This window comes from Physella acuta, unplaced genomic scaffold, assembly GCF_028476545.2.
Source record: "Physella acuta isolate Inbredline_101_S28 unplaced genomic scaffold, ASM2847654v3 ptg001441l, whole genome shotgun sequence".
Taxonomy (NCBI): Eukaryota; Metazoa; Mollusca; class Gastropoda; family Physidae; genus Physella; species Physella acuta.
The window spans coordinates 226547-254330 of NW_026732956.1; the positions used below are offsets into that span (position 1 = coordinate 226547).

At 34.8% G+C, this 27784-nt stretch overlaps 1 protein-coding gene and 1 long non-coding RNA gene across 2 annotated transcripts; both read left to right on the forward strand.

Annotated features, from left to right (window-relative positions):
- LOC131927831 (multidrug resistance-associated protein 1-like) lies at nt 1-27659 on the forward strand. Its single transcript, XM_059283688.1, has 32 exons — nt 1-60; nt 2446-2625; nt 3058-3183; nt 3392-3520; nt 3682-3807; nt 3952-4013; nt 4592-4735; nt 4984-5244; nt 5553-5733; nt 7196-7382; nt 7811-7944; nt 8401-8538; nt 13214-13357; nt 13730-13811; nt 13913-13979; nt 14217-14343; nt 14682-14858; nt 15170-15337; nt 15712-15898; nt 16088-16169; nt 16463-16631; nt 17093-17324; nt 17674-17818; nt 17949-18114; nt 18398-18597; nt 18698-18821; nt 23790-23891; nt 24485-24631; nt 25272-25430; nt 25699-25865; nt 26002-26196; nt 26436-27659. The coding sequence occupies exons 1-32, from the start codon at nt 1-3 to the stop codon at nt 26548-26550; spliced, it is 4683 nt and encodes a 1560-aa protein (XP_059139671.1). The 3' UTR covers nt 26551-27659.
- Nucleotides 3685-4742, forward strand: LOC131927850 (uncharacterized). The gene is made up of 3 exons (XR_009383698.1): nt 3685-3807; nt 3952-4013; nt 4592-4742. It is a non-coding gene; the product is annotated as an uncharacterized LOC131927850 (long non-coding RNA).
- Nucleotides 27660-27784: the final 125 nt, after the last annotated feature.

Sequence of the window (27784 nt, forward strand, 5' to 3'; positions counted from 1 at the left end):
ATGGGCACATATTTCTTCAAGACGCCAGGCCTGATAAAAAGACAGGTTCTTATTGTACTCGTTAGTTAAGTAATTAACTTAAGCTCATTTGTGACGCAAGAAGGGTGTATGGAGTGGACGTCTGAATTATGAAGTAGGAGTAGGTCTAGTAGTGTTTCTTTCAGGTATCTCTCCGGAGCACGCCCCCCCCCCCCCCAACCCCAGGTGAAATAGGAAAAAGTTTATAAAGAAGATGGCTTTAACCAGTGTCAACCACTACACGGAAGTTTCAAGAGCACCACCCCCCCCCCCCACACACACACACATCCCCGGAGTAAGATTGGAAGAAACCCTGGATTTAGAGTTTATGTAGAGATGTGGGTGTGGCTTGTTAGTGAGTTACAATTGGGTACACAAAGTGTATATAAATAGATTATACCTTCTTCCTCCCCTCCCATTCTTCTATCCCATAACCCCGTCTAGCATCCATACAACAGACAGATATGACGAGCGATCACATCATGACCCCAGAGTACTTGAAGGATTGGAGTTTCTCTCATATGTGCCCTTTTAATAGTAGGCTATACCATAAGTATTACCAAGTGGTCGTCCATAAACTACGTCACACTCCTAGGGGGAGGGGTTTGGAATTTTGTGAAGCTGTATTTTAGCTGTTATTTCGCTATTTTAGACTGCCGTTTTTGTAAATTGTGCAAGAAATCTGCTAATATACTCTATGTTGACCAAGCTTAGTAAATATTTTTATAAAGAAATCTGTTTAAAAATAATAAAACTGCTAATTTTAAAGGGGGCGAGGGTTGTAGGCTGAGATGTGACATTTTAGAAGGGGGGGGGGGTCTGGCTTTTTGTGACGATGTTCGACGGAGGGGGTGTAAAAATCGTTACTAAAATGCGTGATGTCATTTATGTTTGACCCCCCCCTCCCCCCATCCTCCCAATTAAAAAAATAAACATAACTCAATCTATACCAGATAATCCCGATACCCTACCACCAACATCTATTATCGACGCACTCGAGTAACTTGAGTGGCTTGACTACTTTTGATTGTGGTTCTGACACAAATACTCTAATTTTTAAGTCCATTAACTTAGCACGCAAGTAAACTAGTTGGTTGATGGATACGTCTCCGACCAAAAACAATATCAGAAATATTGGCAAACTGAACCTATTACTATTTTGTAAAGAATTAATTATTAAAGAAAAAGCAAATGTCAAATTTTATCGAAAGCCCGTACATGACATCAGCAAGATTGTTACACTATTATACTTGAAGGTTTAACACAGGCTGCCGCGACCCAGATATTGACCGGGCATTTAACGTTGAAATATTTGAATAGCACGTGACTGTCCTAATCTGGTTGATTATGTTGTATGTATGGGCCCGAGTATCAAGTTTTGTAAAAAAAAATAATTGCAAATTTAATAAACCGGGAGTGATCTCCCCTAAACTTTCTCGAATATTCTTGCATAAAACAACAGGGGATGGTAACTCGGGATATAGTTATGATTTTTAATCCATTTTAAATACTTAAACTTTTGAAAATAGAATAGAATCTCATAGAAAAAAGAATTGCGCACCAAGCGAACGCCAAAACAAAAATGTGCATAATAGTGCGCAATATTATTAGTACTTTAAAAATTCACATGCGTTTTTTTGAGAAATCGGTAATAGCGTAAATTAGTACTTCCGGTCAACGGAAATTACTCAAAATTTGACAGAATTTAGAGAATTAGGTCTATTACTTACATGTGAAATTTCATTGATCTATCTGAAATAGTACTCAAGTTATAGGCTTTTGAAAAATTCAAAGTTGAAAAAGTACCACTTCCGGTTATCGGAAATCGCTCAAAAGTTTATAGGGATCTAAGATTTTGATAAAATACTTATATATGAAACTATATGATTCGTCGGCGATTCAATATGCGTGTTTAACTACAAATTAATGAATTAATACACATTAATACACATGCTGAACGGTGTCAAGTAATTTACTAAGACCGGCGTGAAACCCACTGCCGTGTGAGGTGCTGTTGAAATACCCGCATGAGGCATCCCTTTATGCTTTTGGCTATTGCCATCAGCTATTCCTAGATACCAAATTTATCATTTTTGTTAGATTGGAACTCGGGTGTTGCTCACTTATAAATTCCATTGTCTCTCTTGACCAGAAACACTGGACTGTCGTGTTGCCCACTTATAAATTCCACTGTCTCTCTCGACCAGAAACACTGGACTGTCGTGTTGCCCACTTATAAATTCCACTGTATCTCTTGACCAGAAACACTGGACCGTTGTGTTGCAAACTTATAAATTCCATTGTCTCTCTTGACCAGAAACACTGGACTGTCGTGTTGCCCACATATAAATTCCATTGTCTCTTTTGACCAGAAACACTGGATTGTCGTGTTGCCCACTTATAAATTCCATTGTCTCTCTTAACCAGTATGAGGTTAGACTAGTGAACAACCCGTACCCAGAATTTACAAGATGTTTCCAGGACACGGCCTTGACCTATGCCCCGTGTGGTTGGCTCTGGGTGACAGCACCGATCCACCTCATTTACCTCCATAAACACACCCAGTTCCTAAAGCTTGGTGTAACATGGATCTCTATAGCTCGCTTGGTAAGTTTGTTTTGTTTTTAAAAATTGGCATAATTAAACATTTATATTTTGAAAAAATTGTTTTTTCCTATTAGTTTGAAGCCAGTGATGTCCCTTTTATTCTATAAGCAAAGTGAATAGTTTAATTACTCTCTTTTTGGAAGTCAAGTATGGTTTCTTAAATACTGTGTCATAAATGTAAATAAATGCAGGCAATATTTCATCTGTTAAAGGAAAAAAAAAATGTCATATCTACATAATTTTTATATTGTATCAAGTTTTTAATTATTTCTGATATCTCATTAGATGATCAGTTTATCAACATTGCCAGAGTTTTGTAAAAGCCTTTCCTGGTGAAAGCTGATAACAACTGAAAATTTTTAGTTTAATATAGCCTCTTAATACCTGTAGTTATACTTATGGTTAAAAATATATTTGTTTCTGTTTTTTTAGCTGTTTGCTGGTATATTGGCATTGTTGGCTGGACTACACATGTTAGCTCCCTTTGACAGTATGGATGATGATGAGATTTATCCCCCTTCTTTTTATCTGTCTCAATCTGTCTGGGCTGCAACATTTGTAAGATGTTTTAAATTTATAATTTAAAGGATTGCATTTTTTAAAAATACTGTAGAATTATATGAAATGAAAGGTAATCACCCTAAAAAAGAATGTATTAGCCTTCATAGGAAGATGACTCAGTTTTTCATTTGCTTTAAAAATCTATAGGCCTTCATGATACAAACATTTAAGCTTGTTTTAAAACGTACTGATGTTTATATTTCAGTTGCTTGTTTTTGTGTTGATGATATTGTCACAAAGATCTGGAGTGCCCTCCCCTTGTGTGATCTTTATATTCTGGACACTCACTTTTGTTTCCTACATTATACCAGTTTACACGCTAGCTATGCAAGAGGTATTATTGGTTGAAGTTGTTAAATAACTGTTTGAAATCATTTTGATACAAAACTGTACTTATTTTAAAGTAAATTGATGTTATTTTTTTTTTCACTTCAAAATCCAGTTAATGTAAATTTTATTGATTTGAAAGTTTTAAAAATTGTGTTAATTTTTTAGACTTATGAAGACTACAAGACCCATTTTGCACTTGTGTGTACAACCTTCGCAGTTATAGCCACTGAGTTTGCTCTTCAGTGTCTAGGGGACACAAATGTTCAGCTACTAGATTCATCATCTGATGCTGTATGTCTTCTTATTTCTCTGTGTAGTTAAAAAGTAGCAAACACAATTTTTTAAAATTAAAGGTATTGCCAGTATTAAGTAGAAATACCAATCAAATTTTTGTAAAAACTTGAACATTGACTCACATTGATTTATTTTTTACAGATTCCTTGTCCAATGATAAAAGCATCATATGTGTCTCGGCTAACTTTCTCCTGGGTATTTAAGTAAGTGTCAAAGTAATACAGACAAGCAGTTTTACTGAAACATCTTGTTAGTTAATACAGTGTTATAGAATTACTCAACAAATCTTAGAGTAACAATAATTCTTGTTAATATCTTGTTAGTTAATACAGTGTTATAGAATTACTCAACAAATCTTAGAGTAACAATAATTCTTTTAATATCTTGTTAGTTAATACAGTGTTATAGAATTACTCAACAAATCTTAGAGTAACAATAATTCTTTTAATATCTTGTTAGTTAATACAGTGTTATAGAATTACTCAACAAATCTTAGAGTAACAATACCTCAAATAATTGTGTCTCATTATCACACTCTTTAGTGTGAGGTCATATTTTTGATTTTATTTGGCATATAAATTACAAAAAACATTGACTACCATAATTCAAGATCAACATCAGTTATGAAAATTGTGACTTGTTTTAAATCAGTTTAGTTTTATGCAGTACAAAATTTAGAAGCAGCTGGTACACATACCCTATTACTGATTAAAATTAAAAATAGTATTTATGATAGAGAATGATGATAAATCTATTTTTTTATTATTATCTCCCCCTACAGTTTAGTTTACTCAGGATACAAGAAGGTGGTTGTTCTGTCAGACATATTTGATGTGCCGAACTTGATGCAATGTCGTAACAATGTACCAGAGTTCATGACGGTTTGGCTGAAAGAACTAAACAGCAAAAAAGCTAAATATAATAAGTTAGTGATTTACAAAAACTAAAGAAATGTATTTTCTTTTATAGAGGGGATTTTTTTTTCTTAAGCTTAATGAGATAAGATTATTGTCTACCGCCCCTCTAATTTTATACTTGTGATATCAACTAAGTTAACTAAATAAATATAAAATAAACCTTACATTATCTGCAATTCCTATTTAAATAAGTTGTTTTGCTCGAGCTGATACAAAATTATCCTGCATTAAAATGTGTTCACGTTTTTGACCTCAGGTTTAAGAAGGAGCTGTCCTATATATACAGCAATGGTACAGGAAATATAACAAATAGTTTAAGAAAGAGTATCCCAGCAAATCTGGTGCCCACAGAGAAAACTCAGCTACTTCAAGCTGATACAGAAGATGAAGAGAAGAAGAGAGAGCTGCCATCACTGTATAAAGTTCTTGCTAAAGTTTACTATCTGCCATTGTTCAAAGCTCAGCTGGTTGGGCTGATTGGAGACTTAACTGTGTTTATCAACCCCTTGTTACTTGAGTAAGTACTTATACATATTTTTAAAATACATAGCTGAAGTCCATTCAATTTTTATGGGTACCTGACTTGGGTCTTGGAAAGTAATGATAGCTGAGCATAGTTCTGCTCATACAATCCCTTTATATACCTGAGGGCAGAAAACATATTACTTCCTCTGCCAGATGACCCTCCTTTCCCCCCCCCCCCCCCCATCATCAGTCTGAAAACTAAACTCAGTTTTTACATTTTAAACACACTTTTACAGGTTCAGTTCACAAGTTAAATAAACAGTCCGTAATTATGACTATCTGTATTTTACTTGTCTACAGTTTGATTATTGGCTACGCTGAGAATAAAGAAGACTACCCTGAGTGGCACGGTTATTTGCTGGCATGTTCCTTCTTTTTCATTGCCTTCTTGAACTCCATGATGAACAACTACCGTTACTATTACTGTACCAACATTGGCATGCAAGTCAAAACTGTGCTAACAGCTGCTGTCTATAAGAAAGTGAGTCCAATAGCCTCTCATGATCATGTTTCTGACTGAATAGTATCCTGATTGAAAAAATCATTTTCTCAATTATATTTTTGTGTATTATATTTTATTTTTTATAATTATTGTATGCAGATAGGCCTAAATCAGGGGTCGGCAACCTTTTGAGACGGAAGAGCCAAAAGTTACAATGTACCAAATTTCCAAGTTTTTAAAGAGCCACTAACATTTTTAATTTATTTCAATATTATAATTTTGATAAGGAATATCTCTCTCTCTCTCTCTCTCTCTCTCTCTCTCTCTCTCTCTCTCTCTCTATATATATATATATATATATATATATATATATATATATATATATATATATATATATATATATATATCTTAAGTTTCGCAGAAAAAAGTTTTAACGTATTTTATCTAGCTCTGCTACAAAAATAAAATCAGTAATCAAATTATATAACTTTAATTGTTGAATACTATTTACAACAGTTTGGCCTTGCATGCATGCCTTTTGAAAGTTTGTTTAAACCTGGCTCATAACTTGTTTTCAGTTTCAAGCACGCCTCTATTACATAGTTAGTTGGCTACTATACTTTGTATTATATTCTTGCAAGAAAATGCTTGCTTGCATGAATATGTTGACCCGAAGATCATCAGCACTCCAAATGCCAACTTCTTTACCTCATTTTAGCATCCTGGAAGACTATTCCATCCGTCACATAATAGCGCCTCAACTCGCGGCATTTCTTTTAGAGCAGTCCACTTGTGCAGCGAAACGTGCATGTTTTACTGGACCTCCAATCTTTTAACTTGCTCTTAATATATGTGAACTTATCACTACACAAATGTTTGGTTTTCAAATCTAGCAATTCCATTTGAAGCGAAGCAGCAACAATTCCAATTAGCTCAAAGTTAATCTTATTTATTTTTGTGTTGAGAGGATCTACTATGAACGCCAAAGTACTTGCATTTCTTTTGAATTGTTCAAATCTCTCAGTGAACTCATCCTTCATTTTGTTTATAGTAATGATGAAGTAATTCTTGTTAATAGTAGCGTTTGTTTTATCACATTTTTTTTTCAATTTTTTTAAAAATAAAGTAATATAACCGCTCTCTGTGTCTTCAATAAATTAAGTAGGCCTAATTTTTTTAATATTAATATTTGTGCATGAAGCTGAAGAGCCGCATCTCGACATCAAAAGAGCCGCATGCGGCTCGCGAGCCGTAGGTTGCCGACCCCTGGCCTAAATATATGTATACAAATTAATTTACCAAATTTTAAAAATAACTTTTAAACCTTGGCATAGAGGTTAAAATTTCTTGCCCTTATTGGGTTTTAACACATTTTGAAGAGTAAACTTTTCATATATATACTCATAATTCTGTTTAATATTTCTTTATTGAATTTTTTCCACATTAAAGTATTTTATTGTAAAACAATAAATATACAAAAAGGTTTTTCTGTTTTTTCCAGTCTCTGACAATGAATGCTGAGGCACGACGCAAGTTTACTGTTGGCACAATAGTAAACTTAATGGCCGTAGACTGCCCAAGGTTCCAAGAATTGACCTTCCAGTTGTATGTCCTCATCTCATGGCCCGTCCAAATCTCTATAGCTTTCTACATGTTGTATGAGACTTTAGGGATCGCCTTTGTAGCTGGTAGGTTGTAAAATATGTTGTATTTTTATTTCAGTGATAAACATTTAACTATATACAGTACAATCTGCCGTGTTAGACAACCCCTAATTTTTGTAGTTAAATACACTTTGGGATATACCGACCCTGTGGGTACCCTGACATCTAAGATGATTTACCTGGGTTAAAAGTTATCTTATGCACCTGAGAAATTATTGTATATTGTTTCTTGTATTGTTTCTTGAGACACACCTTGTTCCATATCTTATTCTTCACATGGGTGTCTTAAGATTCTAATTATTGTTTTAGCCTCAGGATTTTGTATATGCTAAACAGGATTTAGATTGATATTGTTAACTATTTATTGTATTGAAGAAAAGAGAATAGATCAGCTAAAGGTGATCATTATGGTAATTTAAAAAATTGAATTCCATGTTCTATACTTTCAACAGGTATTGTGGTATTGCTGCTTCTTATTCCCACTAACTCCAGAATTTCAACACTCGCTAGAAAAGCTCAGGCCAAACAAATCTTTTTCAAAGATCAGAGAATCAAGTTATTTAATGAGATCCTCAATGGGGTTAAGGTAAGTCCAATCTTTTAGAAAAACCTTATTAATGTTTTATAAAGATTAGAAAATCAAGATTTTTAAATATGATTCTCATTGGCATTAAGTTAAATAAAAACTTTGGATAAATCTTTTATATAACCAACATTCAGAAAGGAATGTATAGATTCACTTAATTTGATTTTAACAGTGAAAGCAAATGTGGACTAAGGAATTATTTTTGTATCTCTAGCTTAGGTTTTTTTAAGGATAGAATGTTTCTTTTAATTTAACATGTTTCAGTGTGTAAATAGTTGTTAACCTATAGACAAATATAACATATAGCCACCAATAGCAGTACTGGTTGCCATGGAAACCATGAAAAGGTGTGAAAAATAACACCTTTTTAAACCTCTATAACTTTGTTCCCAAAAGAAATTTTTAAAATCTGATGACACATTTAGATTTCTCAAACCAAACTATATTCTGTTGTAGGTTTTAAAGCTATATTCATGGGAGCCTTCATTCGGCTCTAAACTTCAAGAATATCGCAATGCAGAAGTCAAACAATTGAGGAAAGCTGCTATCTATTACTCTATCAATGTTTTACTTTGGGCTCTTTCACCAGTTCTGGTAAGATTTTGTAATATAGTGAGACTTGTGAAGTCAAGGGAACTCACTCTTCTTGTATTAGTATTATATTTATACTGTTATCTTGAGTGATGTCCCTTATATGTATATATATATTTGTGTCTCGTGACTTCCGCCCTCTCTCTCGTTACCATCATGTAGTTGAGGCCAATAAACGTTTTATATACAATCACATGCTTCTATCGTCAATCTATTACATCTGGCGACGAGGATAAATAATCCACTAGAAAGAGCATATGCTTACTTAAAAAGGAGCTTGCTAGAGCATATTGGCTAAGTATTTCTAGGATAATGGCGCTGTATGGCCAAATAAAAGAATTTGATTCGAATGATGAAACCATTCATGATTATCTAGATAGGTTAAGCTTTTACCTTGAAGCTAACGACGTGATGATAGAAGCCAAAAAGAGAGCTGTTTTGTTAACAGTCATAGGGCCTCAACAATTTAGGCTACTAAAGGACTTATGCACACCAGCTAGTCTAACTACCAAGAGCTTTAACGAGCTGAGCAAATTGCTAACAGACCATCAAAGTTTCTGTGTAGAGCTAGATTTGACGGTAGGACTCGTCAACCAAACGAGTCAATATCAGAATATGTTGCTGCTTTACGTCATTTAAGTGAATTTTGTGAATTCGGAGACACGCTGTCTGACAGACTATGTGAAAAGTTTGTGACAGGTGTAAACAGCCCTGATGTTCAAAGAAAGTTGCTGCTCGAGTCAGATCTAACATTAGAAAAAGCAATACAACTTGCGACTTCATTCCAGCAGTCATCCGAGGTGGCAAAATCTCTAACGCCCTCAGAGATCCATGCAGTAAACAGCAGGTTAGTCAACAAACACTAACCCCATCAGAGCATTTCAACTTATGCTAAACAGCCTGCACGTTCAAATCCTAGATCTAAATCTAGTAATAATGATCAAAAATGTGATCGATGCAAAGGTCCCCATGCATCTCATCGATGCAAGTTCAAATCAGCAACTTGTTATAAGTGCAGTAAGCAAGGTCACATTGCCAAGGCCTGCTTTGCAAAGTCTTCGTCTGTTGCTAAATCTAGCCAGTCAAGACAGTACCGCAACCAAAGGCAGCACTATGTTAACTCTCACCAAGACTACCTAACCCAACCAATGAACCACTCTACTTGTGAAAATGCTCAAACTGATTCGCAGCCGGATTTCAACCTGTTCTCTGTGAAATCAATAAGTCATGCTCCCATCAATGTACTAGTTAATATCAACGGTAAGAGCATCAGCTTCCAACTTGACACTGGAGCATCTCTAACAGTCATCACAAAGAAGGACTTTGACGCTGTCACAGGAGGATCAGTGCCTCTACAACCATGTCACAAGTGTCTAACAACATACACTGGTGACAATAATCCGGTAATGGGAGAGTGTATGGTTCATGTAAGTTATAATGGTCAAAGTGTTAAACTTCCTCTTCTTGTGGTTGAAGGAAATGGACCACCATTACTAGGTAGGAACTGGTTAAGTGATCTTAAGTTAAATTGGGAGAGTATATTTTCAGTGATCAAAGCAAGAGAATCTAGTTTTACTTCAATAGATAAAGTTATATCTGAAAATGAAAGTGTTTTTGGTAATTCAGGATTACTAAATGATAGAACAGTGAAGATAAGCATTAAAGACACAAATCCAAGATACTGCAAAGCTAGAGTTCCACCTTATGCAATGAGGGATAAAATTGAAAATGAGCTAAGTAGATTGGAATCTAATGGCATCATAAAGAAGGTAGACTATTCCGATTGGGCAACGCCCATTGTGCCAGTGTTAAAGAAGGATGGTTCTGTAAGAATTTGTGGAGACTATAAAGCTACACTGAATAAGCAAATAGAGCTAAATAGGTACCCTATTCCTAACATTGAGGAAATTTCTTTGAATTTGGCAGGAGGAGACAAATTCACTGAATTAGACTTTAGTCATGCTTACACTCAACTAGAACTGCATCCAGATTCAAAAGTCTATACGACAATAAACACACATAAAGGACTCTACCAATATGAAAGACTATGTTTTGGTATATCATCCAGCCCTGGAATTTTCCAAGCTGTCATGGACAGTATTTTTAAGGATATTCCAAATGTTTGTGTTTACTTTGACAATGTGTACATAACTGGTAAGAATGACACTGAACATCTTAAAACACTTGATAAAGTCTTGAAAATAGTTGGTGAAAAAGGTTTAAAGATAAACAAAGATAAATGTCAATTCATGCTGACAGAAATTAGTTTTCTTGGTTATATATTAAGCAAGCAAGGTATCAGACCTCATCCTGAGAAAACAAAAGCCATTAAAGAAGCACCCAAACCTGAAAATACCCAACAACTAAGAGCTTTTTTGGGCTTGATAAATTACTATGCAAAGTTCATAGGGAATCTGTCTGGTAAACTATCACCACTGTACAAGCTGCTACAGAAAAATGCAACTTGGCACTGGGGTAAACAACAAGATGCTGCTTTTAATGCAGCAAAAGAAGCTTTGTCTTCTGACACCTTACTAACTCACTATGACCCAGGGAAAAGACTTATATTAACATGTGATGCTTCACCAGATGGTGTAGGAGCAGTCTTGTCCCACATGGATGAAAAGGGTGACAGACCCATTGCTTTTGCCAGTAGATTTTTGAACCAGGCTGAGAAAAATTATTCTCAGTTAGATAGGGAAGGCTTAGGCATCATTTTTGGTGTTAAGAAATTTCATAAGTTTCTGTTTGGTAAAGAATTCACCATCTTTACAGATCATAAACCATTGCTAGGTTTATTTGTAGAAAACAAAACCCTACCTGAGCATGCCTCACCAAGAATTCAAAGATGGGCTATCACACTAGCCGCATACAATTATGAATTGAGATACAAACCTGGATCTGAGAATAGTGCAGATAGTCTTAGTCGATTACCTTTAAAAAACCAAAGCCTTAGCTATGTACCAGAAGATGTATTTGTTCTCTTCACTATCATGGATAACTCCAATATAAATGTGAATGATATTAAAAGAGAAACATAAAAAGATGAGTGCTTAATAAAAGTATATGAGTACTGTAAGAATGGTTGGCCTGAAGAGTCAGTGAATGATGACTTAAGGCCATATAAAATAAGAAAACTGGAATTAAGTCTAAAAGATGGAGAAGATGTAGTCCATTATCAGTAAGAGTTACCTAAACAAAGTATTTGTAACTTAATAAATGATTATGGTGATTTGGCAATTTCAAATGCTTTTAAAGAGAATACATTAGTAAGAAGGAATGTGATCATCAAACAACTTTGCTAACACCATTAGCACTTACAGAAACTAAAAGGGTAACATCAAAAGAAAAAAAGATTTTTGCCATTTAATACACCCACTTCAAATACTGGATCACAGTTGCAAAGTGATATGGTCCAGGATATTACTTTTAAACAGTATTTTTGGTTACTAAAAAGCACTATCAGATTACCTGAGAAAATTGATCAATCAAAGAAATCTATGTCAGTTAAGGATCTGAATAATAGCATAATACTTTCAGATGCCAATTCAAAATAGTTCCATTAAATCATGACAAGACATCCATTGAAAGAGAATTTGGAGTTAATGATAATGTGTATCTAAGAAATTATGGGAGAAGGGAAAAATGGATACCAGGTCAAATTGTTCAATGTACAGGACCTGTGTCTTATAAAGTAAAAACAAATGATGGACTTATTGTCCGTAGACATGCAGACCAGTTAAAAATAACTTGTGCAGATAATAAGTGTGAATCTGTCAATCCCACCAAATCTGACCAGTTCACACCAACTCAGTTTGTTCCAAAACCAAGTTCTGTTGATATGAGTGAACCAAGTTGTCTAGAGTCAGAAAATGTAAATTCTGGAATTAATGATTTAGATCCTAGACCACCTGAGATAGAGAATCCATGTGGTCAGAATCTTGAGTCACCAAATCAAAAGCCACTGAGAAGGTCAAGCAGGACAATCAAAGTCCCAAATAAGTTAGACCTATGATTTTAAAGGTCAAAAGGACTTTGACATCATTGTTTTGTATTTTAATTAGATCTATGTTGTAACATATTGTGCATTGTTTGTAAGGATGTAATCTACCATAGTGTTCATGTTACAATATAATTGGTGATTTTAGGATACTGTAAATTGTTCTATTGAGAGATGTGTTGTGTTTACTAAGGGTAAAGGGATGTAATATAGTGAGACTTGTGAAGTCAAGGGAACTCACTCTTCTTGTATTAGTATTATATTTATACTGTTATCTTGAGTGATGTCCCTTATATGTATATATATATTTGTGTCTCGTGACTTCCGCCCTCTCTCTCGTTACCATCATGTAGTTGAGGCCAATAAACGTTTTATATACAATCACATGCTTCTATCGTCAATCTATTACAGATTTATTTTTAAGTAACAATGCTGTTAATTGATTTCTAAAATGATTTTAGTTTCAACTTTCAAGTGTACCTTGGTTTTTATATGAATTCTTAAAATCATGAAAACAAAACTAGTAATGATATTCTTAAAATCTGATACTTTTTTTGACCTGGAAATTTAACAGATTTGTTAAAAACCTAGCTACTGAATAGTGAAGGGAAATAATTCAGTTAAGAAAAATCATAGCTACCATGACTCACATTTATTTTTGCATTTGATATTTTTCAGGTGACCGTCTGTACCTTCATAGCTTTTGTCCTAATCACAGAAAACTCACTCACTCCTAGCAAGGCTTTTGTCGCCATGAACTTGTTCAACACTATACGTCAGCCAATGAACACGCTGCCCATGTTGATATCACAGATGGTGCTGGTATGTATTTATACTCTGCTGTCAAACTTATAGGACCATGTCTTCATCTATATCATTTAACAACGTCTTCATATCTCTATTATAACAGTAGACATGGCAAGAAATAATTAGTCAAACATTTTTTTAGGAACCACCAATATGACTTAAATTCCTGTGTATTCTTAACTATAACTAGTTACATTCTTTTAAAATCCATTATTTGATTAGTATGGCATTAAAAATTAAGAATATATTAAGTTTAATTTAGGCTTGCATTGCTATGTTTATACTCTTATACCATGTCTGTTAATTTTTGTTCTTAACTTTAAATGCTTGTTCATTTCAATGTTAGGCATATTGATTAACTTGCAAGAATTTCCCCTTTTTTCCAAGTGCCATGTCTCAATGGAAAGACTTAGGGATTATTTATCTGGGGAAGATCTGGATGAAGTAAATACAACAGGAACATCAGAAGGTATTGCCTAATCACTATCCTGAAAATATTAATTTGTAAAAGCATCATATCATTTTTTAAAATTCAGTTTGATAAATCACTAATGTCATTTATTCTCCCAGAAATACCTTTAGTCATGAAGAATGCAACTTTCAGCTGGGACAGAACAATGCCACCTGTACTCAGAAAGTGAGATATCTTGATGAATTGTTTTGATAAAGAATAAATTATAATATAAAACAATATAATTTTTTTTCTTATTTAAAATTTAACAGACACTTGAATAGGCTGCAAGGAAACTGAAATACTTTAGTCCATGTATAATCTTTAAAATTACATGAACCAAAACTTTTTATATATATATAAACTTGACTTTTTTTACTTTAGCAAAAAATTATTTTCTTACTTACTGTTTTACCATTGCAGCATAACAGTTACAATACCAAAAGGCAAACTGGTAGCTGTTGTTGGTCAAGTTGGGTCAGGCAAATCCTCACTATTGTCAGCATTTCTGGGTGAGATAGAAAAGTTGGATGGTTTTAACAGCATCAATGTGAGTTACATTTTTTATTTGCTATCACTTTCTCAGCTAAGCCTTATACAATATTTTGAAAACATTTCTCAATAATCTCTATAGGTTTATTGTCAATTTTTCCTAAGACTTTTATAGACTGATGTATATGGCATTTATTGGCATAAAAACTGTTCAGCATAGCTTGTAGACATGTTTCTTTACTAGTGTTCTTTAGGCTAATAAATTTTCCACCAAGAAAATTAGGCTCTGTATATTTATTAAAAACTTCCTTTAAAAAAACTACCCACCCCAGCAAAGTTAGCTGAAAAAAAAATTCCTATATGTAAATCTGTAATTTATGAACTTTGTTTCATCAGGGCACAATAGGTTATGTGCCACAACAGGCCTGGATACAGAACATGACCCTGAGATCCAATGTCTTGTTTGACCAGCCTGTGCAGGAGAAAAGGTACAAGAAAGTAATCAAGGCCTGTGCTCTAGAGGCAGATCTGGAGCTCTTGCCTGGAGGAGAACTGACTGAAATTGGGGAGAAGGTTCTCTAAATTTTACATGTTTTTTGTGTCCTTACAGTTTATTACATAATATATGCTTGAGTTTTTATGTCAGGGTAATTTAATTCCTATTTAGAATTATTTTATTTATTTGAAAACCATAAAAAAGTGTTTGGTTCATTTTACATTGTAAACTAATTCATCGGAAGTAACTCTACTCTGTTTTAGCCTGTCAGATGTCCACTCTAATACATTCAGTTGATTCACGATCTAACATTTAGACAACTCATTGGTCTTTTTCTGACTATTATACAGTTGCTTGAAGGTTTATTGCTGCAATGTGTGTGTTTTAGGGCATCAACCTGTCAGGAGGACAGAAGCAGCGAATCAGCCTGGCCCGAGCAGTCTACCACAACTCAGATGTCTACCTCCTAGATGACCCACTGAGTGCGGTGGACGCTCATGTGGGGAAACATATTTTTCAGCAAGTTATTGGGCCAAAAGGAATGTTGAAAAACAAGGTATTTTCCTGACATGTTTTTAAATTCTCCTTCACAGAGTAATAAATTATTTAAGGGCATAATATTTCTATGAAAATGTATACTTGCTCGGTACTTAAAAGATGCAGGGTTGGATTATAAAGTTTTTAAATTACCTATCTTTGAAGAAAGCTCTCAAATTTTTTAAATTTTGTACTTTATTAAAGGGCATTTAGAAATGTAAATTCTATAGTTTAAGGTACATTTTTGGGCTATATTGAAGGTACAATCTCTGAGAGCTATGTTAAACGGTTCTATAAAAGTTTGCTTGATACGGGTAAAAAATTTATTTTATTGATTCCTCAACCCTCCCCTTTTCCCAGCACCCATTTACGATTTTTAATCATTAATTTCAGACAAGAATTTTGGTTACTCACGGCATCCACTGGCTGCCTGAGGTTGACTCTATTATAGTCATGGACCAGGGTCAAGTGAAAGAGAGTGGAAGCTACAAGGAACTGATGAGTCATGATGGGCCGTTTGCCCAGTTTGTGAAAACTTATTTGTTTGAACATGAGGAGGATGACTGCAATGATCCAGAGGGTAAAAGTCTATTTGAAAACTTTTATTTTCCTTTTCTAAAATTTATAATAAATATTGATGGGTGCATTGAAAATATATTAAATATATGCCACTAGATTTTTTTGTTTCATTTTAAAACTTACATTGCAAATTTTAAGCAAAAAAAAGGTAAAATGACATCGCTTAATGTTCATGGCTTGTTATTTACAGTACAAAAGTTGAAAGAACAAATGCTTGGGGCTGTAGCAGCTGTCATTTCAGATGAGGAATATTCAAGTGTTAGACTCAGAAGGTCAGCAGGAAATCTTGAAATATTATTTGTTTCACTACTTTATAGATTTTAACATTTTGGTGCTTGTAAATGTTCTTGAAACAGTGTTGTTTTATTAGTGTATATTTTTTAAAGAAGTTGCATTAGTTAAAATTTTTGAAGTGGTCAACTTATTTTATTTCACCAATTCTTGCCACACTATTGATGTACTTTTATTTTATTTCTGATTTTAGGAGCAGTATAAATTGTTCACTAAATACATGGTTTCTGATTTCATTTAGGCTAATGTGTTAATTTTGTTTTTACCTCAACAGATCCCTGTCAGATCAAAGTGGAAGAAAACAATTCGATGCCTCATCCAGAACTCGTCGAACCAACCAGTCAGCTTCAGAAGATGACACGACCAAGCTGGTGAAACAAGCCCGGCCTGAGAAACATGCTGGAGAACAGTTGATAGAGGAAGAAAAGTTAGAGAAGGGAAAGGTGATTGGGACTTACATTGGGTGCTGCTTACACTGGGTGGTGCTTACATTGGGTGGTGCTTACATTGGGTGGTGCTTACAGTGGGTGGTGCTTACAGTGGGTGCTGCTTACAGTGGGTGGTGCTTACAGTGGGTGCTGCTTACAGTGGGTGGTGCTTACAGTGGGTGGTGCTTACAGTGGGTGGTGCTAACAGATTAGTGTTGCTCACCTTAAACATTTTTATTTTGCTGCTCCAAAATAATATAGTTCTTTAGTTTTGATTAACTGGTGTTCCTCAAACTTTTCAAATACTAACTTTTAAATTTAACTCATTTAATTTAATTGAGTTTTTTTTATAATATATTATTTATAACTTAAACTAACGAACTTTTATATTTTCTACAACTGTTTTTAAACATGAAACCTACATTACCAGAATTTTTGTAAAAATTCCATGTATGCAATTTTTTTTTTTTGGACAGGTGCGCCTTAGTATTTTTCTTACTTTGCTGAAAGCCTTTGGTTACATATCCGCAATGATAGTTCCTTTGAGTGTTATCATCTATAATGGCTTTAACATTGGAGCTGGTATCTACCTGTCTGACTGGACAGAAGATCCATTCCTAAAAAATGAGAGCAACATAAACACTGATGATTACACCACTAAAACATACAAGTATCTTGGGGTATACTCAGCATTGACATTAGTGCAAGGTAAAGGGTTTTTTTTATCATTGTTTTAACATTGCTTTTGGACTTACTCATTTCTTTGACTGGAAGTAACCATTAATTTTAAAAATAATAGCATGGTAGACTTGCAAAATGTATCCTTGTTAAATGTAGCAAGTACAATACTTAGTCACATAGATTTACTTGTGTCTATTAAAGTCACATATTTACAGTACTGGAGTAAATTAGTAATTTACCTATTCATCTGAAAGTACTATTATTTCTTCTTTATTTTTTCATTTCTTTAATTTTGTTAAAAATTTTGCCAATCTTAATTTAGAATTTACATAATCACAGTTTTTTTTGCAAGTAATGTTTTTTCTCCCCAAAATAGTCCTTGGCAATGCTGTCTTCATCTTCATAGTCTATGTTCAATTTGTAAATGCCTCTAAGCGGCTCCACAACAGCATGCTTGATGCTATTCTCCATCAGCCAATGGCTTTCTTTGATACAACTCCTGTAGGCAGAATACTTAATAGGTAAATAAATAGATGTTTCTGTATAATTGTTTTTGTATATGTAAGTCGATGCAAAATTAAGGAGTAAATTTCTTTGTTGCTGCAGATCTGAAATGTTCCAAAACACATTTTTTTCTTGTTATAATTTTAGGTTTTCTCGTGATGTGGATGTGTTGGACAGCAATTTAGCCAGACATGTGTGCATGGTCATACAGACTCTCTCACAGATGCTTTCTATTGTGATAGTGATAACCTACACAACCCCCATTTTCCTTGCTCTTGTGGTCCCAATCCTCATCATATACGTCCTCTTCCAGGTCAGTCATACTTAGGTACTAAAAGTAGGTTTGTAATAGGTGTAGTTTAAATGTTGAGAGGTTATTGTCCCAGGTTTATATAGTTTAATTGGTGGGAGACGATTTAAACTTAAAACAAGTGCTACATTGTGCATTCAGCCATAAGTGGACAATGAACATTGCCACAAAGTCTTTGTGGCTATTGGAAGATAAGCCTACACTGCTGCTGAGTTTATCTTAGTAGCACAAATAAAAACTTTTGGTTCGGGCTCAAATAACTGTTATATGTGACATGTTCACCCAGAAATTCTACATTCCATCTTCACGTCAATTCCGGCGTCTGGAGTCTATCACAAGGTCTCCAATATTTTCTCACTTCTCTGAAACCATCAACGGCGCCAGCAGCATCAGGGCTTACAGGGCATGTGACAGGTTCTTCTTGTTCTCCCAGAACCAAGTGGATGTAAACAACAAGTGTAGTTTCGCCTCTGGTTCGGCTGCCAGGTGCTGTAACTCTTTTTTTTATGGTGTTAGAATTTGATTCATTTATTAGCAAACGGGTTTTTATAATAGTTATCTGCTTTTTCTTCTGCAATTTTATCAGATGGCTGAGAGTGAGGCTGGAGGTCCTTGGCAGTTTCATTGTGTTGTTTGCTGGACTGTTTGCCATCATATCAAGTGATATAGTAGGGGGTATGGTTGGCCTGTCCCTCACTTATGCTCTTCAGGTATGTCATGACCTATCTATGAAAAATGTTTATAAAAAGTAGGAAATTTAGTAACAATTACAATGCTCTTTTTTGAAACAGTCAAAGAGATGAAAAGTTAAAGTTGTTTTTGTGCTTCTGCAGCCATAAAATTGTGTATTTGAATATAATGCTTAAAGTTACAGGTGCTTGTGTACTTAAAGCCACAAGATTGTATAATAAGAGGCATTTATAGGTTATGTTGTTTTTGTGTGTCAATCATATGTTAATTAACTGCTCTGTGGTAAGCCATAAAGAGGTATATGCGTCCTCACCCAGTCTGTTAACACTAGGCATGCTGCCCAACTTCGCTTAGGCTTTCGAAAACATTGAGAATTTGAATGCTTAGATCATTCGCCCGAGGGTCGGTCTACGACCTCAGGAGTTATGAAGAGGTTCCTACGTGGACATTTTTTAAAATTTATAGCTCATATAAGGCGCCGGTCAGTCGAGGTCAGTTTTGACCCCCTCATGGTTGACTTTTCGGCCAACCGGCCCCCGTGTTCTGTCGCCCCAAGGCAAGATCCTGCCAAATTTGAAGCGCCTGCGGCGCCAGGAAGTGCCCTATCGGGCACCCGACAACTTTGCTTTTAATATTATAGAGATTAGCAAATTGCTTAGATAAACAAAGATTTCAATAAAGTAATTAAGGCCTGAAATATTTTAGTATAGAAATAGAATGTTTACACCGGTGTCCGATCATGGAATCTTCTTTTAAAAAGGGGTGTTAGGTTACTGGTAGTTAACAATATACACACATTGCTGGCTAATGTCAATGCAAACCCTGTCCCTAACCCTAACCCCAAACCTGGTCCAACCATACGCTTAACCCTAATTTCTAACCATAAATTAGTTGAGATTGCAATACTACTACTAACAACCTAACTGTAATATATTGAGAATTGTGAAGTCAAGGGAACTCACTCTTCTTGTATTAGTCTTATATTTATAATGTTGTTTTGAGTGATGTCCCTTGCATGTCATGTGTCTTCCGGTGGTTGCTGAATAAAGACCTAGATACATCAACATGGTTTCATCGTCTATTGTATAATAACAAAACCACAATCTATTACATTTGGCGACGAGGATGGGATCAATCCACTAAAAAGAGCACATGCTTACTTAAAAAGAAGCTTGCTAGAGCATATTGGCTAAGTATTTCTAGGATAATGGCGCTTTATGGCCAGATAAAAGAATTTAATTCGAATGACGAAACCATTCATGATTATCTAGATAGGTTAAGCTTTTACCTTGAAGCTAACGACGTGACGATAGAAGCCAAAAAGAGAGCTGTGTTATTAACAGTCATAGGGCCTCAACAATTTAGGCTATTAAAGGACTTATGCGCACCAGCTAGTCCAGCTACCAAGAGCTTTAACGAGCTGAGCAAACTGCTAACAGACCACCATGCGCCCGCACCACCCAAGTTCCTGTGTAGAGCCAGATTTGACGGTAGGAGTCGTCAACCAAACGAATCAATATCAGAATTTGTTGCTGCTTTACGTCATCTAAGTGAATTTTGTGAATTTGGGGACACGCTGTCCAACAGACTATGTGAAAAGTTTGTGACAGGTGTAAACAGCCCTGATGTTCAAAGAAAGTTGCTTCTCGAGTCAGATCTAACATTGGAAAAAGCAATACAACTTGCAACTTCATTCCAGCAGTCATCCAATGCGGCCAGATCGCTAACGGCTTCAGGGATCCATGCAGTAGACAGCAGGTTAGTCAACAAACACCAACCCCATCAGAGCAGTTCAACTTATGCTAAACAACCTGCAAGTTCAAATCATAGATCTAAATCTAGTAATAATTATCAAAAATGTCATCGGTGCAACGGTCCCCATGCATCTCATCGATGCAAGTTCAAGTCAGCAACTTGCTATTAAGCGCAGTAAGCAAGGTCACATTGCCAAGGCCTGCTTTGCAAAGTCTTCGTCTGTTGCTAAATCTAGCCAGTCAAGACAGTACCGCAACCAAAGGCAGCACTATGTTAACTGTCACCAAAACAACCTAACCCAACCAATGAACCACTCTACCAGTGAAAATGCTCAAACTGATCCGCAGCAGGAGTTCAACCTGTTCTCTGTGAAATCAACAAGTCATGCTCCCATCAACGTACTAATTTGTATCAACGGTAAGAGCATCATCTTCCAACTTGACACGGGAGCATCTCTATCCGTCATCACAAGAAGGACTTTGACAACCATGTCACAAGTGCCTAACAACATACACAGGTGACAATGTTCCGGTAATGGGAGAGTGTATGGTTCATGTAAGCTATAATGGTCAAAGTGTTAACTTCCTCTTCTTGTGGTTGAAGGAAATGGACCACCATTACTAGGTAGGAACTGGTTAGTTGATCTTAAGTTAGACTGGGGGAGTATATTTTCAGTGAACAAAGCAAGAGAATCTAGTTTTACTTCAATAGATAAAGTTGTATCTGAAAATGAAGGTGTCTTTGGTAGTTCAGGATTACTAAATGATAGAACAGTGAAGATAAGCATTAAAGACACAAATCCAAGATACTGCAAAGCTAGAGTTCCACCTTATGCAATGAGGGATAAAATTGAAAATGAGCTAAGTAGATCGGAATCTAATGGCATCATAAAGAAGGTAGACTATTCCGATTGGGCAATGCCCATTGTGCCAGTGTTAAAGAAGGATGGTTCTGTAAGAATTTGTGGAGACTATAAAGCTACACTGAATAAGCAAATAGAGCTAAATAGGTACCCTATTCCTAACATTGAGGAAATTGCTTTGAATTTAGCAGGAGGAGACAAATTCACTGAATTAGACTTTAGTCATGCTTACAATCAACTAGAACTTCATCCAGATTCAAAAGATTGACAATGTGTACATAACCGGTAAGAATGACACTGAACATCTTAAAACACTTGATAAAGTCTTGAAAATAGTCGGTGAAAAGGGTTTAAAGATAAACAAAGATAAATGTCAATTCATGCTGACAGATATTAGTTTTCTTGGTTATAATTTGAGCAGACAGGGTCTCAGACCTCAACCTGAGAAAACAAAAGCCATTAAAGAAGCACCCAAACCTGAAAATACCCAACAACTAAGAGCTTTTTTGGGCTTGATAAATTACTATGCAAAGTTCATAGGGAATCTATCTGATAAACTATCACCACTGTACAAGCTGCTGCAGAAAAATGCAACTTGGCACTGGGGTAAACAACAAGATGCTGCTTTTAATGCAGCAAAAGAAGCTTTGTCTTCTGACACCTTGCTAACTCACTATGACCCAGGGAAAAGACTTATCTTAACATGTGATGCTTCACCAGATGGTGTAGGAGCAGTTTTATCCCACATAGATGAAAATGGTGACAGACCCATTGCTTTTGCCAGTTGATCTTTGAACCAGGCTGAGAAAAATTATTCTCAGTTAGATAGATAAGGCTTAGGCATCATTTTTGGTATTAAGAAATTTCACAAGTTTCTGTTTGGTAGGGAGTTCACCATCTTTACAGATCATAAGTCATTGCTGGGTTTGTTTGGGGAAAACAAACCCCTGCCTGAGCATGCCTCACCAAGGATTCAAAGATGGGCTATCACACTAGCCGCATACAATTATGAATTGAAATACAAACCTGGATCTGAGAATAGTGCAGATAGTCTTAGTAGTTTACTTTTAAAAAACCAAAGCCTTAGTTGTGTACCACAAGATGTATTTGTTCTTTTCACTATCATGGATAACTCCAATATAAATGTGAATGATGTTAAAAGAGAAACACAAAAGGATGAGTGTTTGATAAAAGTATATGAGTACTGTAAGAATGGTTGGCCTGAAGAGTCAGTGAATGATGATTTAAGGCCATATAAAATAAGAAAAATAGAGTTAAGTCTAGAAGATGGATGTGTACTATGGAGATCAAGGGTTATTATCCCCAAAATGTTACAAAAAGAAGTTTTAAGAACTTTACATGATACTCATCTTGGTTCTTCCAAAATGAAGAGTCTTGCTCGATCGTGGTTCTGGTGGCCACATATGGATGCTGATATTGAAAAATATGCAAAGCTTTGTTCAAGCTGTGCACAACATTCAAATCAACCAGCTACAGCACCTTTGCAAAACTGGGATTGGCCAATCGAACCATGGAAACGTATCCATATAGACTTTGCAGAACCTTTCATGAACAAAATGTTCTTAATTGTTATTGATTCACATTCTAAGTGGTTAGAAGTTAAAATCATGAACACAATCACTGCAAGTGATACCATTATAGAACTTAAGGAAATATTTTCAACTCATGGATTACCTGATCAAATTGTTTCAGATAATGGGCCTAGTTTCACTGCTCATGAGTTTAAACTGTTTTGTGTAGCAAATGGTGTTGAGCATGTAACCACATCACCCTATCACCCTGCTGGGAATGGTTTGGCTGAAAGAGCGGTAGGCATATTCAAAACCGCTATGGTAAAAATGAGTACCGGTAACAAATTTTCTCTCAGGGAAAGAGTAAACAGGTTCTTAGCCAAATACCGCACAACTCCTCATATAACAACAGGTGTTGCACCATGCGAATTGCTGTGTGGTAGGAAAATTAAGACTCACCTTGACTTACTACATCCAACTGTTCAAAGGTCTGTTTCCCAACATCAACATACACAAAAATTAAATCATGACAAAACATCCATGGAAAGAGAATTTGGAGTTAATGATAATGTGTATCTGAGAAATTATGGGAGAGGGGAAAAATGGATGCCAGGTCAAATTGTTCATTGTACAGGACCTGTGTCTTATAAAGTAAAAACAAATAATGGACTTATTGTCCGTAGACATGCTGACCAATTAAAAATAACTTGTGCAGATAATAAGTGTGAATCTGTCAATCCCACCAAATCTGACCAGTTCACACCAACTCAGTTTGTTCCACAACCAAGTTCTGTTGATATGAGTGAACCAAGTATTCTAGAGTCAACGTTGTTTTCCAGATCACCATTGCCATGAATCTGATGGTGCAGAATTTCACAGACTTAGAAACCAATTCTGTTTCAGTGGAGAGAATTGTGGAGTACACAGAATTCGCTCCTGAGGTTTGTCCACGCCCCAGTGATGTGGCAGGCTATGGGGCTTAGTTTGCTTTATCATTTGCTTTCTGTTTGAGCTCTCCATCATTAAATGTGGGGCTCACCCACATATGCACAAACACTGGGCAGGATGCACACGTTTCATGATTGTTCTGTTTTTCATGGTTTGCTTTGCGTAACCAGGGTTTTATTTTTGCTCATTTTTTCACCTCCTATCCTAATCAGAGTGATGTGAACAATTTGTCATAATAACAAACCAGCTGTGGTTAATCCAAATATTTTCTAATTAATTGCTTAAGTTTTGCACTCAATTAAATTAAAACTGCATGATTAACAAAAAAAGGGGCATTAAAATTGGCTTATTAATTAAAAACAAAAATATTTTAAAGGAAAATTACACATAAATTAAAATATTAATTTAAATTTTTTAGTTAGATTTTTAATAAATTGTTTGATAAAAAAAAATATTTGAAAAATTATGTAAATTATTTTGTTCTAATATAGTAAGCTAATACATTTAAGTAAAATAATGGATAAAAAGTCTAGCAGAAGTATTAAAAATCAAAGGTTGATTATCATGTTTTATAATCGAATAAAAGCCCGAGTGGACCAGTAAAGGAAACCAACCAGCAGCTGATTGGCCCAGAGATGGGGAGATCAAGTTTGAGAACTACAGCACTAGGTACAGACCCCAGCTTGATCTTGTGTTAAAGAAAGTCTCATTCACAGTCAACAGTGGAGAAAAGGTTTGCCACATTGTTTCAGTAGTCTTTAACTTGGTGAGGCTGTTGTGAGACTGGATGGCATCTGTAGAGCTAGTTGGTTGGTATGGTCTGGTGGTTTTTTGGATGGAGGTTGAGGAGGGGGGGGGGACAGCACAGTCTAGTTGGTAAAGCTCATGGTTTCTAAATTGAATAGTCCTGAGGTCAAAACCCTTGGCAGATGAGGCTTGATAGCAGGGAACTACCCATCCAGGAGAGAAAACTGTCATATGAAACTACTGCTGCCTTGTAGTTTGTTCTTGGTTGGACAACGGCTATAGAAGTTAATCCAAAAAGAAAAATTGGCTGAAATCTGAGTCGTCAGACTATGATGCATAACATGATGGCACGTAATACTTAATTGTGTTTGAGGAAATTCCTTCTAATATTACAATTAAGAATGAAGAAAAAAGTGAAGGAGATAGTTGAAGAGACTGGGAGCTATTGTTGCTTCAATGACTTAAACATCCACCTCTCAAGTAGAGCTGCACTCAAATGCACCCATTTTACAGGTTGTCAAGTTTTGATTTGCTCAATGAAGCCAAGATAAATCATGTTTTAACTTTAACCTGTTTTTTGCATTAAAAAGGGGTTCATGAGAATGCAACAATATTGTTGTCTACAGGTTGGCATTGTAGGTCGAACAGGTGCAGGTAAATCATCACTTTCATTAGCACTGTTTCGTCTTATTGAAGCCACAGAGGGCAGGATTCTAATAGATGGACTAGACATCAGCACTATTGGTCTTCATGACCTGAGGTCAAAGCTTACAATACTTCCCCAGGTAAGGAATCTTAACATTCTCAATCATTTTCATTAAACAACTATGAACAAAATCTTATTTTATTTACACCTTTTTTTACCTTTGTTTTTTTTTTCAAAAAAATTATTTTATTTGGACTTGTAGAGCCTATATAAAAACTTTAATTCATCCTATGATCATTTGTTGTTTTCTGTGCTGAATATTTTTTTTTTATAAAACAAGTACTGAATTAGCTTTGCCTTGTAAAACAAATCCCTTATCAAGTATCATATTTAAAACATTTTTTTAGGATCCTGTGTTGTTTTCCGGGTCATTGAGATTCAATCTTGACCCATTTGATGTCCACACTGACCAATCTGTTTGGGAAGCTTTAAACAATGCTCATCTGGGTGATTTCGTTAAAGAACTACCTGGTCAGCTCAATTACATAACAGAAGAAGGAGGGCAAAATCTCAGGTATGCTTCACTTTTAACAAACCAGTCATCTCTAAGTTTAACTAGATATTAACACGTTTGTTAAACTTGAACTAATTTTTTTTAATGTTTAGTTTAAAATCAACTGTTCCATTTAAAAGCAGCAATTACATTGCAGTGTTGGTCAAAGACAGTTAATGTGTCTAGCTCGTAGCCTTCTGAGAAAAACAAAAATCTTGATACTGGATGAGGCAACAGCAGCCGTAGATTTAGAGACAGATTTCCTACTTCAGAATACAATTAGGAAGGCCTTCAAGGATTGCACTGTTTTGACAGTGGCACATCGGCTCAAGACAGTTATTGATTATGACAGGTAAGATTTTTAAATTAGTTTAATAGTTTAATGCACAATTAAAAACCAACAGGTGATAATTTTGAAGACAGTATGTATTTCTGTAGCAATACTACTGTAACAGAGACTTCTTTTAAAACTCTTTTACACAGAGAAGATGAAAAAATATTCTTTAAATTTAAATAAATATTCAAGCTGTTTTTGTACCATCCAAGTTTTGTTTATATGCTGTGTCCTTCACAATTTTTCAATATTCTAAGAATTCTTGTACTGTCTGATGGAGAAATAAAGGAATTTGGAACACCAGCAGATCTTCTCTCCAACAAGCAAGGAATTTTTTACAGTATGGCTAAAGAATCAAATCTTGTACAGTAAAAATGTTCAAATAGCAATTTATTGTGGCCTACTTTTGCAATGTTTTTATACTTATTTTACTTGTGTATGAATATCAAAAACTTTCTAACATTGTAGTCTATTTTATCAAATTAATGTACCAAAATTACATTATGGTCCAGTAAAATGTACACATTAAATTTGTCTTTTGGGTAAGATTCTAATTTACACTTTTTAAAGGAATCAGTACTGCAATCAGTATGTAGGCTGTCATAATGAATGCTTCAACTTAAATGGCTCTCCTTATTGTACATTTTCAAATGATAGGGTAGCTTAAAGTAATTAAACAATACTAAACAAATGTAATTCTCTCTAAGCCTGGTACAAAACTTATACTGGATTCTAACACATTTTGGAGCAAAATTATGTCTTTCAAACTTACACAAGAAGCAAATTAACAGTAAATATTTCATTTGTCAGACAATGAAGGGCTTTTTTTACTTAATGTTTTTAACTGACCAGATATAAGCAGTGATAAAATTATTTTTATATTTATATAGTATCATTGTGCTTTATATTGCTTTTTATTTATCTAATTGGTGTTACAGAAAGGGTTTAATGTGATCCTTTAATCATGTATATCCAACAATAATTTAAAATTGTGTCTATAAGTTTAAGCAAAGTGAATACAGTCATATCTGATTTTATCACATCACTTAAATTCAGTTATATTACAACCATATCATTGTAAATAGTATTTTTTTAAAGTCTTCAGCTTGAAAGTGGACAGAGACACTAGTCATTTTATTATATGTAACATGTAATTAAGCCTAGTAACCATCTAGTCATTTAAAATCAAATAATAAATTTTTATCTTAAAAGCGTGATAATTTATAAAATTTTAAACTAACATACTATAAATAAAAGGGCTGTTTTTAAACTTGTCTATAGTTTTTTCTATCAAAATTTCATAGTTTATATTAGTATATTTTAATTATACTAAATGATTATTTTAATAAACATCTTTTTAAAATGTTTTTACAAAATATTGAATTGAAAAATTAACAAGAGCATTGCTATGCCCGTAAATTTAAATGTTTATACATATTGCTATGTGTAATATTTATATTGAATTTTGCAATAAACAGGCAACATCATGTTATTGCTTTTAATTTTTATTGTCATGCTGTAATTAACATGTAAAAGAGGATAATGCACATATTTGTTTATAATTAAACTGCTTGACTTAGTATAAAATTACTCCTAGCAAGGAGCT

What these genes read in the sequence shown, in the direction of transcription:
- LOC131927831 (XM_059283688.1), top strand. Translation starts at nt 1, where the DNA reads ATGGGCACATATTTCTTCAAGACGCCAGGCCTGATAAAAAGACAGGTT. An exon ending in GGGCTCTTTCACCAGTTCTG is followed by an intron (nt 8,539 to 13,213) that starts GTAAGATTTTGT and finishes GATATTTTTCAG; the next exon opens with GTGACCGTCTGTACCTTCAT. An exon ending in ACAGTTATTGATTATGACAG is followed by an intron (nt 26,197 to 26,435) that starts GTAAGATTTTTA and finishes CAATATTCTAAG; the next exon opens with AATTCTTGTACTGTCTGATG.